Below are 18,754 nucleotides of genomic sequence, written 5' to 3' on the forward strand. Positions count from 1 at the left end.
ATATGCACAATTCAGGCAAAAATGACAAAAACCTCTGGGGCCGAATGAGTTAATGGGTGAATTTTCATGACATCACTAAATCGGAATATTACTTATTTATTTCATTATTTGTGAATCAGTATTGCACATAAGTTACAAAAAGAGCCATTCTTTGACAATTTCTAAGAAATTTCCATAAATTTGATTAACCGATTCGGCCCCGATCCTGTCTATAGGCGTGATGAGGCTGTATCCTACTTCAAAGCCCTGCAGCATCAAGGCCATTTAAGATAGACCAACGTGGGTGGTATTAAAAAAAGCAGACAGATATAGCTCTAAGATGATATCAAATAATCTGGAAGTTCTAGTTGCACTACAAAATACAGTTAGAAAAAGCTCATTTTTTGGACCCGGTTTTTTTCCACCCAAAATTCGCTCGAGATCGGAATGCGATTTTGTGTCCAGATTTTAGACCTTTTGGCCTCAGATCTAAGGCATACCAGTCTTAACTGCACACAGACAGGTGAACCTTTGCAAAAACTAGGATAAGGTGGGCATTTGGAATAAATTGCGGTCTCCATACAAAAATGATAGGTTTATTAAGCAAAAATAAAAAAAAATAAAAAATGCTCATGCGCAAGCAAAATAACCAATGGAAATTGATGTTTCTAATACAACTAGGCATTATTCTCCTGGATAATCTGTTGAAAACTGCTGTATTACGATGTATTCAGAAATAGCACCCCAAATCTCGTTCATACGCACATTTCAGGCAAAAGCGACAAAAACATCTGGGGCCGAATGAGTTAAGGGAGTTGGTGGCTCTAACAATCAAGGGCAATAACTCTACTCCAAAGTACTTAATGCTGACAAACTCTGCCAAGGTCCATGAGATAAAGCTGCATATCAAATTTGGTTGAAATTCAAAAATAAAACTAATGGACGGAAATAAAAGGGCTTAGGTCTGATGATCTTGGGCTATAACTCTGCTAAACAATGATGCAAAGTGCTGAGAATCAAATTCAGCCATGGTACTGTTAATCCCTTTGAACTTGTGTGGTACCAACTTTTTTCAATCCAATTAAATTATGTTATATCTCATACAGTATTAAAGCTCAAGAAAATTAAATATGAACCAAAATTTAAAGTGTATATGTTCTTGAATAGCATTAGTCTCTATTAATACATAACATATCCAACAAAATAAACTGGTCACAAACTACTGCATTATCTATTGATCCAAAAAGAATATTAATTTGAAAGGAATTACTGTGATTCAAATATTAGTCATTTCAGAAATAAACCGAGTTGCTTTCAGTGCATTTTTAATTTTGCTGATCTCTTGTACTAATCACAATTCTGCCTTATAGATGGAAGACAAGAGCACATTTATATATCTGAACATGTTTAATACATATAACAATCAACCCATTACTTCCACTTTATTCATGTTCATCAAATGAGGAGATAATCCACTTTGCTTTCCATGAACTGCCTTATGGGTATATGTCTTCAGATTGATCAAAACCTTATCTGAAAGTACATATCCACCGTACTTCCATTAATTAATTGAGTAATAGCATGCATATGCCATGATTTTATAATTCGGAGGTTGCACGAGTCTTGCACAGTGAGTGGCATAATGCCATTTTCATTAAAGATACAGCACCTTCTCCCTTCAAATGCTTTGAAAACATCAAAAAGCACTACCATATTTTGACCACTGTCACAGTGACAGCTGTGAGAGTGAAACACATTTTCTACAGAAATATTCAGCTCTGGAAAGAAAAGTAACTTGTTTCAAAAAGGTCTGGTTTGCAGTCAGTGGCTTTCTTTTAGTGCCAAATTCCTAACTGATGAGAATTCAGGTTTTGATAGTGGTCTTTAAGAACAATGAAAAAATTAAATACAGTCTTAATACAAGCAAAGGAATCAAATTAGTATCTGCATTCAAAAGGTTGTTAGCATCTTGTTTGATTTAGATCTCAGAATTCATGCTAAGTATTAGCAATTAATAACTAACTTAATCAGCCTAATTACTACAATAGGACTTAAACCTGTTTGCTAAAAAATGCATAAAAGTGAATGTTGCCATTATCATTAACAAAGATGTAACCTTTGTTGCTCAATATTTTGAGGTTTTTTCTTCTTTTTCTCCATTAACAATCCACAAAATTAGGTACCCAGGAATATTCATTTTCTAACTAGGTACCCAGGAATATTCATTTTCTAACCAATCCACAAAATTGTATAGCCATGAATTTAAAGTGATTCAGAGAATCAATATCAAGCTGGACAAATGAATTCTGTACAATTAAAAAATAAAAGGATTTATTATGCATGAAAAAAGGAAGTGGGTCTGGCAAGGGCTATAACTCTGCCAAATGATGATCTATAAGACTGGCAATCAACTAAGGCCTCAACAGTACCAAGCTGCATACTAAATTTTAAAAAAAATTCAGTAATGTGCAGAAAAGAAAATGAGTGGATTTGACAGTCAGGGATGTAACTCTGCTCAATGATGATGCAGAAAACTGAAAACTGAACTCGGCTAAAGTCATGCCAATATCAAGCTGCACACCAAATCCTGTTCAAAATTAGTAATTAAGGAATTATTTTGTGTAAACAAAAGTTGGATGTATACACAGAAAGACGAATTAATGGAGGGACAGGTTGGTCATTTACAAGGAAGGTTGGACAGGCCCAATTTAGGTCCCTCTGCCTTTCTATGAAAAATGGAGGACAATAACATAAAAACCTACCTCTACTTGGTCTACAAGTTCCTTTACAAGTGGATGGTTGAGTTCCCATCCAATTGGAAGTCTCATCCAGCTCCCAGTATCTTTGTCCATGTACATGTGTACATTGTGCTTTTTCTGAAAAATGCAGAATTTTAGAACTGGAGGAATAATATATTTTTTTAAAATTATTTTATTTCTCTCCTGTCTCTTTCAGTTTAAAAAATGTTTAAAATCAAATCTTATTATAAATTCATAGAAAGTGCATTAATAATCTTTCTCTTTTTTATAAGGAAGATTGAAGTGCATGTTTCTTGTATCATGAATTAATATTGTACTCCAAATACAAAAGCAATACTAGTATAGTACCAGGTATTTAAATGACCTGATAAAAAAGGAGAGGGGGGTGAGAAAATGCATAAACTCAGGAAAATGAGAGGTGAATTTCACTTTTTATGCACATCAAGGTGAAATGACTGTAACTGGGTTGACTAAATTGCCATCTAGGTGAAATGACTGTAACTGGGGTGACTAAATTGCCATCTAGGTGAAATGACTGTAACTGGGGTGAGTCTAAACTGCCATCTAGGTGAAATGACTGTAACTGGGGTGACTAAATTGCCATCTGCCTTAATATTTTCTTAGTGAAAATGAATCTAAACTCTTTAAGAATGAGAGTTTGGAAATTTGGTTGAAAATACAAAACAAGGTGCTGTGTTTTCTGCCCTTATCCCAACAGATCTTTAACATGATTGTAACTGCACCTAATTTCAATGAAATGCTGATTAAGCCTTTCCAGAACAAGTCTCTGCAAGATTTATAAAAGACAAATCAATTATAATTTTTAAAACTGTCTTTCTTTAGTTATCACTGTGAAATCTTTATGGAAAGTTGGTGAAAAGGTAACAACTAGAATCTGTCCCTCTTTCTAACCTTTCAACCTTTCTAAAATTCCATTAGCCCTAATAAATCAATATCTCCATGCATTTTATATGGAGTCCATAACAGAAGCACTTTGCTCTGGTTCATCAATAATTCACCACTGTCACCAGAAGATGTATTGACCATCTGGGCAAAACAAAGACTAGTTTGAAAAATATATAGAAACATCCATAGTGAATGATCACCTCCTGATTGTAAGTTTTTGAAAGATTTCTTGACAAATTATGCTTGATGATAGATCCTATACAGATCCTTCAATAAAAAAGCATATTATTAAGTGAGAATGGGGGTCACTGATCATTAGAAACTATGAACACCAAATTGTAAAAACTACAGAACTGAACAAACTGAGAATATAATGAGCCAGTATCAATTTTGATATTTTTAACAACTCAGACGTAGAGATGCACAGGCTTGAAAATTCCACTTGTCTGCTCACATTTGGAGGAATGGCAAACCATTTTTTTTACAGATTGGATGAGTGACATTTTAAGCAGATTCATTATTATGTACAGTGTATGATGGGAAGTAAAAGTTCCAAGTCACTTGTCCTGCAGGACATGTAGCCATCTTAAAACTGTGTGCCTCGATGAGATTAAAAAACTGTCATTCTTTGAACTGATCTAAAATCTACACTGAATATATGAATGGAATGTATATATTAAGTACTGATGCATTTTGTCTTTATTATTAGCATATTTTCATTTTTTTAGATGTCTATAACTTTTTGCTATTTTTTTATTTTTATGTACTTCATTCTCCAGCTGGCAATGTTTTTAAACACTAGGGACATTTTAAAATGAGTAGATGGCCAGTTTAACAATTTATTAAATGTATCCTGAAAAAAATCTATACTTTACATACTATCATTCTGTATATCTGAATATATGAGAGAAAAATAATCTCAGCAATGTGAGAAAAATGTGCACATGTGGTAAGAAAAAAGATCAAGACTGGTTGTAAATCATATTGTGTATCCCTAATTCACAATCACAGACTGTGTTAAAACACTTACATAGACTGAGTGGTGCAGTTTCCTTGTTTAATGTCATGTATCAGACTGAGTCCCAAACTTGTGGCAAATGTACATGAAATTTATCAAACTCATGTAATAATACAAAATACTGTGAATTCATTTATTTTCATATGTGATAATTTTCATAGTTTTTAGAAACAATCATATTTTTGTAGGTACTTAAATTTGTGTACTGGGCAGGGGTACAATTGTTTTCATAGAAATATAATTGTTCATTTGGACTTTAAATTTGTGGTTGTGGCAACGATGAAATCCAAGACATCGATACCACATAAAAAATAGTGAATTCACAGTGCCACTCACTATAAACAGCTTGCAGCATACTTGCATTATTCAGTTCTTTTCATAAATTTAATATCAAGTGAAAACTTGCATAAGACTGGCTGTTAATTATCATGGACTTAATACTGTATACTAAATGGCAGTGTCTGAAGTGAACATAGTGAAAATTTTGCTGCATTTCAAGTTTTATTTTGTATGGTGCCAAAACTCTTTTAGAAAGACCAGTTTATGATAGACATTTAAGACATTCAGAGAAGGAAGTAAAATATATGCACCATATATAGTGAAACATTCCATACTGTAAACTTCCACTTTAAGAAATATAGGTAATGTATGAAATGTATGATTTATTATGGGTATACAAGTCAGGTAATTTGTAAACATTACCATATCTTTACGTAAGGTGAATTGAAAACAAACTATTGGAAATGCATAAACTTCAGATGAATTATTCACTCAGTTGAACATATTATAAAACCAATCCTATAATTTTAAAAAAGTATCAGTTATCATATAAGACTATAGGATTTCACAAATGGGAACTTAATCAGTAACACGTATAATAGATACATATGGTATTATCTGTCAATCACATAAAACTTATATCTAGGCATTATAACTCACTTGTACATGGGAACTTTCTTATGTAAGCATTTATGCTAAACACCAACGTAGAACATACAAGGAAGTACGATACCCTATGTTCAAATACTGGTATACATTATGCAAAATACTAATGTATATACTCATGTATAGGTCAAGGCCTACTGCAAAAAGCAAAGACTCTGATATGCCTGCATCAGCAGATCAAGATCTATGTTCCTTGTTCAAATGATTATTCCTAATAAACTGCATACACTTTGATTGGCCAGTGCATTATACAACAACAGATCTGGGTCTATGCAATTTGCAGCTGGGCTTAACTTAAAAGCCAGTAAAAATGATATTTACTATTACTTACATAGAAGATATATGTGGGTAGTTTGCCCCTTGTAGGGTGCATAATATACCCCTCTCGATCGTCTTGTCCTCCTCCACGGGACCGTCTCTGACCTCCTTGACTCCCTTGACCATTTGCTCCAGATCCTGATGCTCCGGAGCCATTGTTTCTTGGATCCTAAAATAAAGTATAATGTATCTATTTCAGTTAATCCGATGAGATGCTTCATATGTCATTTCCATTTTTTTGGACATTGATGAGTACAATATTATGACAGTGCAATATTTTCATGACATAGATAATAGAGCATAATATTGTGACATCACCATAACTTCAGGACATCATACATTACAAAGATGCGATGTATGAGGTATTCAAAGTATTACAAAGTAATTTACTAGAATGATATTTGACATTAAAATCAAATCATATCTTGGTAAAAGTGTTAAATATTATGTTATATTTGAGCTCAGTATTTAAAATTTCAATGTGTAAGTTTAATCTTTTGCTCAAAAAGGCTTAAAAGATAAAAAATTATTTAACTTCTTTCATGAATTTGAAAAAAATAAGCACCCACTCTGCTTTCAAAATTGTCCTTTACAAATACTAAATAAAAAGTGCCTTTTGTGACATCTTTCAAAATGCCATGGTAGTTCGGTGTTAAACAAACTGAACTCACAACCAGAAGGTTGAGGCCATAGAATCAGTTTTGTCTGTTGCCATGGCATCACCCTAAGAAAGTCATTTTATTTCCTTGCCTCAGCATAATATAAACTCTATGTATTGATGTGCCATAAAACACCCAAAACAAAACACCCTAAGTTTTCACTGCATGACACATTATAAATTGAGGTGGGTTATTACAAAGGTACAGGAAATTAAAATATGCAAAAAATAAAACATAAAATACAAATGAAAGTTTTAAGTTTTAAAAAAACAACAGCAAAACAGAAATATTAACTTGTTAGAATACATGTATGTATGTATAGGGTTTAATGGCACATCAGCACAATGCTGGTCATATAGTGTAAAGCAAAACTCGGGTATTTGAAAATATGCAATATCTGAAAAGAAAATAACTAAAGTCAGGTGAATAAAGTGATCCTTAAAAAAGGCTGCTCAGTCACCCAGTGGGCTGCCAGGTTCCACTGCTACTTTGGTTCAGTGAAAAGCAACCCTACGCCTTGAGCCACCTGTGTGTTGATTTGTTGATTTGTTGCTTGCATATCACCATGGGACTTAAAGGTATCTGATGGGAGGAGAGGAATAATGTGATGACTTGTGCATCAGCTGAATTTATGTGAGGCAAAGCTGCACAGGGTCAACCTCACTCTCTCATCCATGCCTGTCTGAATCCAATGGCATGACTATAGGTCAACCTCACTCTCTCATCCATGCCTGTCTGAATCCAATGGCATGACTATAGGTCAACCTCACTCTCTTGTCTAGGCCTGTCTGAATCCAATGGCACGACTATGGGTCAACCTCACTCTTTCATCCATGCTTGTCTGAATCCAATGGCATGACTATGGGTCAACCTCACTCTCTCATTCATGCCTGTCTGAATCCAATGGCATGACTATGGGTCAACCTCACTCTCTCATCCATGCCTGTCTGAATCCAATGGCATGACTATAGGTCAACCTCACTCTCTCATCTATGCCTGTCTGAATCCAGTGGCATGACTATGGGTCAACCTTACTCTCTCATCCATGTCTGTCTGAATCCAGTGGCATGACTATGGGTCAACCTTACTCTTTCATCCATGCCTGTCTGAATTCAGTGGCATGACTATGGGTCAACCTTACTCTCTCAGCCAGGCCTGTCTGAATCCAATGGTACAACTATGTTGAGACTTCTAGAGAAAGAGTCTGATGCAGTGGATGGCCATCAGTTCCTACTGCACCTGAGCTAATGCCATGCACTGTCCACACAGCTCTTGTCATATGCCTTCACAGCCAGGGGATGAGCATATTGGTCTGGCCACCTGATCCACCAGAAAGGACTTTTCAGAGGAAGCCAGGTTTAGCTTTTCATGGATTAGTCTTGGTCAACAGTCACTGGTCTACTGTTGCTATCAGTAGCAGGCATATTTTGACCTGATAAACTGGGTCATATTGTTGTAATAAATAAGCATTCCTTATAATGCAGGTGTTTGGTCAAACAGGTTTTACTGTACTACCACCATTAAATTGTAGTATCAACTTCATCAGCAACACTATCACTTATACTTTATTAAATGTACCCTGCCCAAAAAATCCATTTTGAATCACTCAAAATATCTGCAATATTAGGTTATGAATATTAGATGCCAAATCCAGGGTCTATTTTTATACAACTGAACATTTAGGAATAAAATTTCCCATCTATTTGAAAAAAGGGGTGTGATTTAATCACAAAATAAAGGAAGTTTTGAAAATATCCTGCACACATTTTTTAAGATGCACATGGGTTATATTTCTGTGATTTATTTATAGAAATGTTTCAGAATTCCCCAGTCATATGTGCTAGATTTGACCTATTTATCTACTATCACAAAATGCACATACAAACAACGGTCAATACTCATTTCTACTTAAAATTATCAAACAAACAGAACTGACCCTAATCTACCAGTGCAATATGTGTAGGTAGATATGGGTCTACACCTTTGATGTGTTTCATAAAAAGATTATAAAAATGGCATAACTAATACATCCATGTTAATATACAGCATAAAAATCAGGCCCCTCCATCATAAAACATTACTCAACATTTCAATTAAAATCGGTCACTTCTGACTTGGAAACCCAAAGGTACCAATGCAGTGTTCTGATTGGTCAGATAATTCTCAAGTATGATTGGAATTCAAGTGAAATTTTATGACAGAGAGGCCTGATGAACAAGCCCATCAAATAAATATAAAACTGATCTATGCTACACACCAAGCACATTATCTAGTACCTACTAAATCATGCACAGTTCATGTCACAAATAAAATGTATGAATCCTTTAGGCTTGTGTTAAATGCTCCATTATCAGCATGCTTTGGGTGCAAACTAAAGAGACTAATGACTGCTAGATATATCGTGAGATATGAAACAAGCAAGCTGTCCATTTGTCAAATAATACATTTAAATCTGATCAAGTTGTTCATTATCTTTAATTGCAGGGAGTCACAGTTGGCAGAGCATCCAACTCATAATACCATGGTTTCAGGTCTGATACCTGCCCAGGACAGCCTGGGACAGATGCCATATTATGTTCATGGGAAAGGCACTTGGCTTCCATTTCCACGCCATGATATAGCCAATAATGTGCCATTAAAACCACACACCCAAAAGCATTACCTTGACTGGGTCTACAAAAATAATATCTAGAAATATTTTGAAACAAATTATGTTTCTGTATTTAACAGCCACCTATGGCTATCATTTACATAGTTGAACTATCAATTGTGGCTTTGAATCCGTGCACCAATGCATATTCAAATTATCATATATACAATTTATTGCTTTTATAATCTCATGTCATAATCATTCAATGACAGTGTAATAAATACAGAAAAGTGATACTGAAACATTAAAGTGATACAACAATTTATCAAGTTCATTTTATATCAAACTTAAAAAACTCATTTAATCATTACAATAACCCATTCACTGCCAGTAGCATGTTACAGCTACTTTCATAAATTTCATCCTGAACTTAGTTGCAATACAAGTGCAGTATTCGTAAAACCAATAATGGTGTTATCAGACCTACAACAAAATAAACCTTTGACAACAAGATAAATCAGTGTATGAGATAAATACAACAAACCTTTGACAGCAAAATACATAGAGTATATATATATATATATATATATATATATATATATATATATATATATATATATATATATAAATGCATTGATAACAAACTGCAAAAAGCTTTAGAAAGATAAACCCTTCCAAATAAATATAAGCATTAGTAAAAATAAAAGATAAAAAGTACATAATGAATGATAAATAAGCCAATTCAAATTAAAACAAAACTTTCCAAGTGTTGTGAAGTTTCAATTTGTATTGCCAAATGAAAACAACATGTATGTTGAAAGAAGCACTTATACAAAGTGGTTAAAAGGTTTACATATAAACCTGAATTTAAATACTGATTGCCATTAAAATCAGCAATGGGTTCAATATGGTGTTATTATGTTGTTTTGTTTTATTCTTATTTTTTAAAAAAATTTAAATTTTACTCTTCTTTTCTGATCCAAATCATGAATAGGGTTCATTCCTACAATGAAGAGTTTTAATCAAAATAACAGAAAACCTCTTATTAAGCCAATGGGTTATTTTCATTTAATTCTGACCAGTGGATTATTTTTTTTATTGAATTCAGGAAAAACAATGTTCATGGGTGAATAGTATTTTAATACATTTATAAGTAATATATATCTTTTGCTATTACTTAGCTGGTACTTTTCAGGCTGTAAAACATTCCAAAAATAAGATGAGAATTCATCCTCCCATTAGGATGAACCAGACAATTCCAGAAGACTGGATTGCACATGGGACATCCATAGCTATACTGCTCATCATTTATTCTTTTCTGGTCATTACTGTAATGTCCACCTTGTTTATGTAGATGATGATTTGCCTTTGCCTTGTGGATTAACAATGAAATTACTATACATCTTATGTGCATCATCTTTGTAGACATATGGATTATACTCTGATTGAGAAGTTTTCTGTTCATTTAAGCTCTCTTGAGAGTTATTATTCTATCAAAAAGTTTACAGCATTGCCTTTTATTTTTCTTTATTCTTCCTTCAAGATTATTAGTGTTCTAATTTGGGGAAAATTTACTAACTAGGGTAGGCATTTTGCTACTTTTGCCCATTCAATGCATAATTGTGAAATCTATGGCCTTGCCTCGATTCATATCATTGTTAATTACTAATTATTGTATTTACATTACTATATTGTGAATTGAGTGATTTTTATAAATGGTAAAGTAGATCCTTTTTACCTTGATACTACACCCTCTACTTGCCCACATCTCAATGCAGGCTGAAAGTGTGTCATGTCCCCACAAAAGGGGGAGCAGCATCCATTCAGTTACTGTGGCCTGTTGTTGGTGATGGGATCAAGCCATCCAGTAAGGGAGAGCTCAGATCTAAGTCCATTAGAACTAGGGAAGGATCTTCCTACAGATGAGGCACCTGATGGGTCTTTGCCCACTGACCACGTACCATTCACTGATCAATGGGGCCCCCTCTATCCAAACTGCCATTTTGTCATGCAGGGAACTTACAGATGCCCGATTAGAGGGATTATAGGGAAGGGGGAATGACGATCCAATTCTATCCCTTCCATAAGAAGGGATCAAATCAGATCATCATCCCCCCCCTTCCCTATAATCCCTCTAACCCCTTTGGATGTGCCCCTTAATAGCAGTATCTACCTATAAGGTTCATAACCTTTTATGGCTTATTAAACTGGCCCCCTCTGGATGATGAAGTGGGTATTTCTACAGGAGCCTGGGGTAACCTTCCAGTGAAAACTTTGGAATCCTAGGAGCAAACAGCTATATCATGAGTAACCATAGCCTAACATGCTGACCTCTATTCAGCAGCCTCATTCAGCCTACTGAAACTCCATTGTCGATTGGAAGCAGTGGCAAAAATTCTAGGCAGTGTCCTTGTCCATTGCCTTTGCCAGGACTTCTCCACCTCAGCGAGGATGTTGCTCTGGACACTTCCAATGTCTTACTAGAGCACAGTAAGAACCTTCTGAGCCCTTTCCCATCAGAGGGCTCATCTCCGTCATGGTTTTCTCAGGACATGAGACCAATAACACTGATCCCTCACATTCACTCCTGGCCCTTCAAAACTGGACAAGAAGCAAAATCAAGCTGACCATTCTCAGGGTCCACTGACTAAATTCTTTAAAGCTGCACAGCCTCAACCAAAGCAAGAACTCCATTTCAGAGCTTCCACTTGGCACTGAGGCTCTAAAAAGGGCAGGCCACAAATGCCCAAGGAAGAAGTTAACAGGTCCTTCCCCCTCTCCTAAGGCCAAGGGTGGAAAGCCCTATGGGCTCACTACATCTCATGCTGAATGTTCCTCTTCCACTGGTTCCCACTGGAGCTAGACTAAGCATCTTTTCAGAGTCCAGCATAACAGTCGATGGCTGGGTCATTTCTATCATAAATGATAACTATTGGCTTTTGGGATTTCCATCCTCTAGTAATGTCCCCCATGTTTCTTCCACCACTTAAATCAGGTGCACTTAAAAAAAGAGGTTCACTCCTTTCTCCAGAAGGGTGCAGTAGAGAGGATGTTAAATGACCGATCTCTAGCCTGCTACTCTCAGATTTTCCTGCTTCCCAACAAATTGGGAAAGTCTTATCTAATCATACACCTAAACAGATTTCTGCTGAAGGAACCATTCGAAGATGGAGACTACAGCTTTAGCTGGGAAAGCATTATGTCCTGGTAATTGGGCAGTCTCCATAAATCTTCAGGAAGCATACCTTCACATCCTTATCTTTCTACTACAAAGGAAGTATTTCTGACTTTGCTTAGATGGGAAGGTTTTAAAATTTAAAGCTCTACCATTTGGCTGAACCTCTACAACCAAAACTTTTCCCAGGGTCATGGAAGTAATTTTAGCCCATGTAAGGTCACTAGGTATCCCATTCCTCCAGTATTTTGATGATTGGATGATCCATAATAACCGGACCAGGATGGGCCTTCTGCCAAACCAAGAGATATCAGAGCTCACTCCTTATCAAGAATTTGTCAGCATGTGGACCAGGATGGGCCTTCTGCCAAACTTAGAGATATCAGAGCTCACTCCTTATCAAGATTTTGTCAGCATGTGGATGAATTTCCTCACCAACAGATAATTAGTCCTTCTCCCTTAGAACAGAATAGACAAGATCTGTTTATTTTGGAAGATCACGTCAGCTCATGTTGTTCTCATGTTGTTCTCTCTCTGCTGGGACCTTGAAATCCATATCATACCTTGTTCCCCTAGGCAGACTGCACTTGTGTCCTTTTGGTGATGGAAACCATGGACCCTCTGAATGTTCTTCTTTCTCAAGGTCAGGAGTTTCACCATCATCTGAGTAACTGGACAAATCACTTTACATTTTTCAGCACATGATTAGCTGAACTGCTAATACCTATATGGAATCTTTCTTGTTTCTTGTGGTCTCTTAATAAACCCCCCAATGAATCCTTGGGTGAAAGTTCATTTGAGAACCTTACCTTCTAGACAGTTTTCTTGCTCCCTTTAACGTCTGTGAGATGAAGGGTCAGCTTCATGCCCTATCTACAGAACAGGGCTGTATCATGTTCAGTGCAGAATTATCAGTTTACCTCCTTTGCCAAACAGGTTTAGCAAAAACACCAGCTTCCATTGGTTATTCCACTCCTGAATGAGATCCCCAGTCTTAACTGTAATTGTGCTTGGAATGATCAGGGTAGACTTTATGTCCAGTTAGGGTTTTACATTTTTATTTGGCAGCTTCAAAAGGGAAAAGGAAGGGTAGGATTGAAGGTTCAACAGATATTTCAGCTTCCATGATTTCTAGGTAGATTGCATTATCAAGAAAGCTTACCATTCCCTTATTGATAGGGATCTGTCATTCATGAACATTAAAGCCCATGAGGTTCAAACCAATGCTGCCTATCTAACTCATTGTATTTGGAAGATGTGATGAAAGCTTTGTCTTGGCATTCTCAACTACTGCTTTCATATCTGTTCATTATCTCATCAAAGTGAACAAATATTCTCCTTGGACCACATCATCACCACTCTGGAAGCAGCCATCATGCAGTAGTCTCCTGCTCTTCCATGAAGGTGAGTATTATTTTTGTTTTTTATTTGCCAGTTGTGGGATCATCAGCCTTACACCAAACTGACAAATTTAACTATTCAATAGCAACAGCTATGCATTAAATCATCAAATTAGTTTCACCCCACCCCCCATCAACCACATTTTATAGGCAACTGTAATGTGATGGGGTTGTTTATGTTGATCATCACAAAAATCAAACATTCAGCAAGCTTTAATATCCTTTTTAAATTGAACAGCAATGAAATCAGGTCATTGGTAACTTTTGAGAGGATTGATTTGAATCTAAACTATTTTTAGACTTGTACCATATGTATGAACCCATCTCTGACATTGCCCTTAATACTTTTTTAAAACTGTTTAGAAGTCTCAATTTTTAACTAATGAAACTAACGTCCAAACCAAAAGTAGTATTCTAGTGACAACAGCTCTTTAGCTAGAACTACAATAAAGGCATCTTACATCACCCAACAGTTACAGTCAGTCCACAGAACTTAACTTGAAAAATATTCAACAGATCACATCCACCCACCCACCAAAAAAAGGACATAAAATATATTCCTGTAAAAGCAAGCATGTTTTCCAGTGCAGTCTAACAGACATAATCTGTAAATCATTTACCTGGATCTCATCTAGACAATCTGAATGTCAGGACCTTACATTTTAATTATTATTTATATTTCCAAAATGTTATCTGGATAAAACTTGTACCTTCAAGGGAGTCTCGATAATTGACAGATCAACTACAGCCAAACTAAAATGGACTATACCTAGATTTAACAGCTGCCCACTGACTACAGCTTTCACTTACTAGGTTTGAGTGTTATGTAATAACAGCCAAGTTGAAAGCTTATCAACTGGGTTGTAGGGTCATCTGTGGAACATTTATGACTGCCACTAAATAAGATTTTCGAATTCAAATTCTGATATTATCAAAATATCTCAGCAAAGGAGGTTCCAAACCTCAACACACTGAGGAGTAGATTCAACTCAAATTTTGTGTGAAATTTTCAGTGTATACTAAGAAATTCAATTTATTTTACTTCAATGGAAGTTATTTTCCATAACAGAATTTGAATTTGCATAAATTTATATTTAGACCAATATTCAAAGCACTATCTGATCTGACAATCCATCAACCAAAAGTTTAATTTCTATCTTTATAACAACGCCACATGGAAGAGGGGTCATTGTGAACTAAATGACCTTGAGACTAAGCTCCTCCAGCTTATCTGCATGTAAGCTTCCAAAACTAATTTGACATTTCTTGTAAAGATTTGTATAAATATTTCAATATAATGAAAATTCTACCAAAATTTGATGTGCTAATAATACAAATCTGTATGTAACACAGTGAAAACTATCTAGTTGTCCCAAGTCCTTGTTCCAAAGCAGTTTGAATGTAGATCATTGTGCAAATAAAGCATGGCTCACAATATGATTGGAATATGATTGGTCAGTAGTCAGCAATTAACAAAGTCTAATGTGAGAAGTGATGTCAGTCATCTGCCTAATGAAAGTCCTCATTCTGCCATCCAAATAACTGAATTATTATCCATCACATCATTTATGTTATCTCTTTTAGACAATTTGTTCCCAGAAATACCTATTTATATACAGGAGATGAACAGATAAAAAATGAGTTACATGAAGATGAATAAAAAAAGTTATCAACCTACAAGGTACATATTTCCAATGATCTTTGTCTATGAAATACAGGCTGGTAAATGCCATGCCATGTTTGCAGTGGCAATATTTGGACTGGAATTAACTCTGGCATCCCCTATTTTGTGGAGACATTAATGACAATAATAAACAGTTATTGATTGCCTTTTGTAAATAAGCTGTCTCTACAGTGGTCATATGCAACAAACAAGGGAAATACTAGCCAAATAAATTTTAAATAACATTATGTGGTAAATAGTCTGAGATTTGTGAAAAGTTAAGATGCAAAAAATAGAATAATACAAGTATGTGATTACAAGCATAAATCTAGAAGTGCTGCAATTAAAACCTTATCTGTTTGTGGGAAATATTATACTAAGAAATCTTATTCAATTTAGCAATTATCATAAACCTGTAGATATAGATATATATATATATATATATATATATATATATATATATATATATATATATATATATAAAACATTAAAAAAAGAAGAGTTTGTGAGAAGTGAAACAATATATAAGGCTTGAATCAGATATTTTTGATTACATACCCTGACTGTTTAAAGAAATCCTTTTGTATTCCCAATTTTCAACAGTGTATAATAAGTGAATCATAATATACTGTGAAATCTCCAGGAATCAGTAACAATTGTTAGAGCAAAACTCTACTCATATATGTTTTGTAAATTGTCTTGAAATACATTGTTTTGTTTTAAAAGCAGTGGTGCAGTGTGTTTCATATTTCAGCAAAAAATGTATTGCTCAAATTAGTGTTTTGCATTAACAACTACAACATTAGAACTACAACTGAAAATCCCTTTACCATATATCCTATATTATATGCACAATACAAAAGTAATGGTAGATTAACTGACTACACCAAGTTTATGAAGACTGATATAAAAATGGCATTGTTAGTTGATAGGCTTCAAAATGTTCTGTCAGATGAAATCAGGAAGACAAACTTTCTACACTGTCTACCACAATATCGCTACATAACTCATTTTTAGATTAGTAAGAGGAAATATTTTGTAATCAAGATAACAAATACAGACATATTATTTTAGTGTAATGTATATACTCACTTATAAGTTGAGTGAAATTGCAAATAACTAAGATCCTGATCTGCTGTATCATAATGTGCCTGCAGATCAGGGTCTATGTTGTTTGTTCTACTGATTACTCTTAACAAACTGCATAAAACTAGATCTGCCAGCACATTATGTGACAGCATATATGGGTCTGTGCAGTCTGCAGTTGAACTCATCTTATAAGCAAGTATATACGATACCATTAGTACCCATGTACAGAGCACTTACAGGGGGCCCCGAGTGGCCGAGTGGTCTAAAGCGCTCTTCATTACGGATCACTGCCATCTCACCTCTGTCTGCGGCAGTTCAAGTCTAAGATTCAGCCAATGTGAGCATGTGAGAAAGCTTGCCAGTAGCTTCTCGTGGGTCGGTGGTTCTTTCCGGGGTTTTCCGGGTTCTTCCTCCACCATTAATACTGGCCGCCATGTATAGCCTATTGTGTGCTGAAAAATGGCGTTAAACCCCACAACAACAACAACAGAGCACTTACATAACTGCAAAGAGCAGAAATCCAGATCTCCAAACACATTAATGTTGTACAGACCTGGGGTCCTTTGATAGTCTTTGATCTTACAATTTCACGCAAGCAGCATAGACCCAGATCTAATGGTGAATTATGTTATTTCAGACCTGGCACTATCCTGTTTGCAGTAGAGGATGTCTTATACACAGATAAATATGGTAAATAAAATTTTATAGTTCAAATTTAATGTAGTTCTTTAAGTTACTTAATGACATGCATTTACATTATATACATTGTACATTCATGACAAATCCTGAATATTTCTTTCCTATATGTAATTTAGTTAATTGAAATTGTTGAATTTTTTTCATTTTTAGCTTTATTCTAAGATTCTAGCTAGCTACTGATTTAATGCCAAAACAGCATGAAGCTTAGAGTCTTTGTAATTCAACAATAAACTCAAAAGTCTATCATATATGAAGCTTAAAGTCTCTGGAATTCAACAATAAAGTAAAACGTCCATCTAGTATGAAGCTTTGATTCTCTGGAATTCAACAATAAACTCAAAAGTCCATCTATTATGAAGCTTAGAGTCTTTGGAATTCAACAATAAACTAAAAAGTCCATCCAGTATGATTATTGTTGTTTGTTGTTGTTTTGGGGTTTAATGCCATCTTTCAGCACACGATAGGCTATGCATGGCAGCCAGCATTAATGGTAGAGGAAGAACCCGGGAAAACCCTGGGAAGAACCACCAACCCATGAGAAGCTACTGGAAAGCTTTCTCACATACCCACATAGGCCAAATCCTAGACTCAAACCCACACAGACAGAGGTGAGATGGCAGTGATCCGTAATGGAGTGCTTTAGACCACTCGGCCACCCCATCCAGTATGCAGCTTAGAGTCTCTGGAATTCAACAATAAAGTAAAACGTCCATCTAGTATGAAGCTTTGATTCTCTGGAATTCAACACTAAAGTCAAAAGTCCATCTAGTATGAAGCTTAGAGTCTCTGGAATTCAACAATAAAGTCAAAAGTCCATCCAGGATGAAGCTTAGAGTCTTTGGAATTCAACAATTAACTTAAAAGTCCATCCAGTATAAAGCTTAGAGTCTTTGGAATTCAAAATTAACTCAAAAGTCCATCCAGAAAGCTTTAATCTAAACAATGTGTAAAATTAAGTTTAAGACCTTTCAAGGATTGGGCAATAGGCAAGGACCTTAAAAGGAGATGCAAACTTCACAGCAGTAGTATGCAATATTTAGCTTGTTGATACACATGTATCATAAGCATTCTTCAGAATGCTATGTCCCCATCTGTTCTACCAGTTCATTATCCCTACTCCCTAACCCTTAACATTTAACTCCAGCCCTAAATGGAACATGAACCCAAAAAGAAATTCACTGTGACTTCGTTTTCAAGAAAAGAGTAGTATTGCTTTTTAGGATGCATGCACCCATCCAGTTTAATCACTGTATATGAAACAGTTTCTAGGAAAGAGAACTAATTATTTTATGACAACATTGATGAAAGGATTACTTGTGTCTGATTTCTTCTGCATGTGAGTATTAAGCTGCTATCATTCAATCCACATGCCAAGTTTATTATTTTGTCTTTAAAGTCTATAAAATGATTACATGATCTGGATGGCAATTTTAAGAACATATATCTTGTTCATATTAAATAAGTTTTGTTGTGCTTCATCTGGAACTGGATCAAAAGCACTAATATGGACATGTACCACAATGACAGGCCCAGACTTAATGGGTCAAACTGCAG

General features: G+C 35.2%; 1 protein-coding gene across 1 annotated transcript in view; it reads right to left on the reverse strand.

Annotated features, from left to right (window-relative positions):
• The window catches only part of LOC149796166 (uncharacterized), a 140,033-nt gene that overhangs the window by 43,577 nt on the left and 77,702 nt on the right, over nt 1-18,754 (reverse strand). The window contains exons 5-6 of the mRNA XM_089966106.1: nt 5,939-6,094; nt 2,742-2,855 (exon numbers count right to left, since the gene is read on the reverse strand). Of these exons, the coding sequence (XP_089822232.1) occupies nt 2,742-2,855; nt 5,939-6,094 (270 nt within the window). The remainder of the gene's footprint in view (nt 1-2,741; nt 2,856-5,938; nt 6,095-18,754) is intronic.

This window comes from Sinohyriopsis cumingii, chromosome 7, assembly GCF_028554795.1.
Source record: "Sinohyriopsis cumingii isolate HCF-2022 chromosome 7, ASM2855479v2, whole genome shotgun sequence".
NCBI lineage: Eukaryota > Metazoa > Mollusca > Bivalvia > Unionida > Unionidae > Sinohyriopsis > Sinohyriopsis cumingii.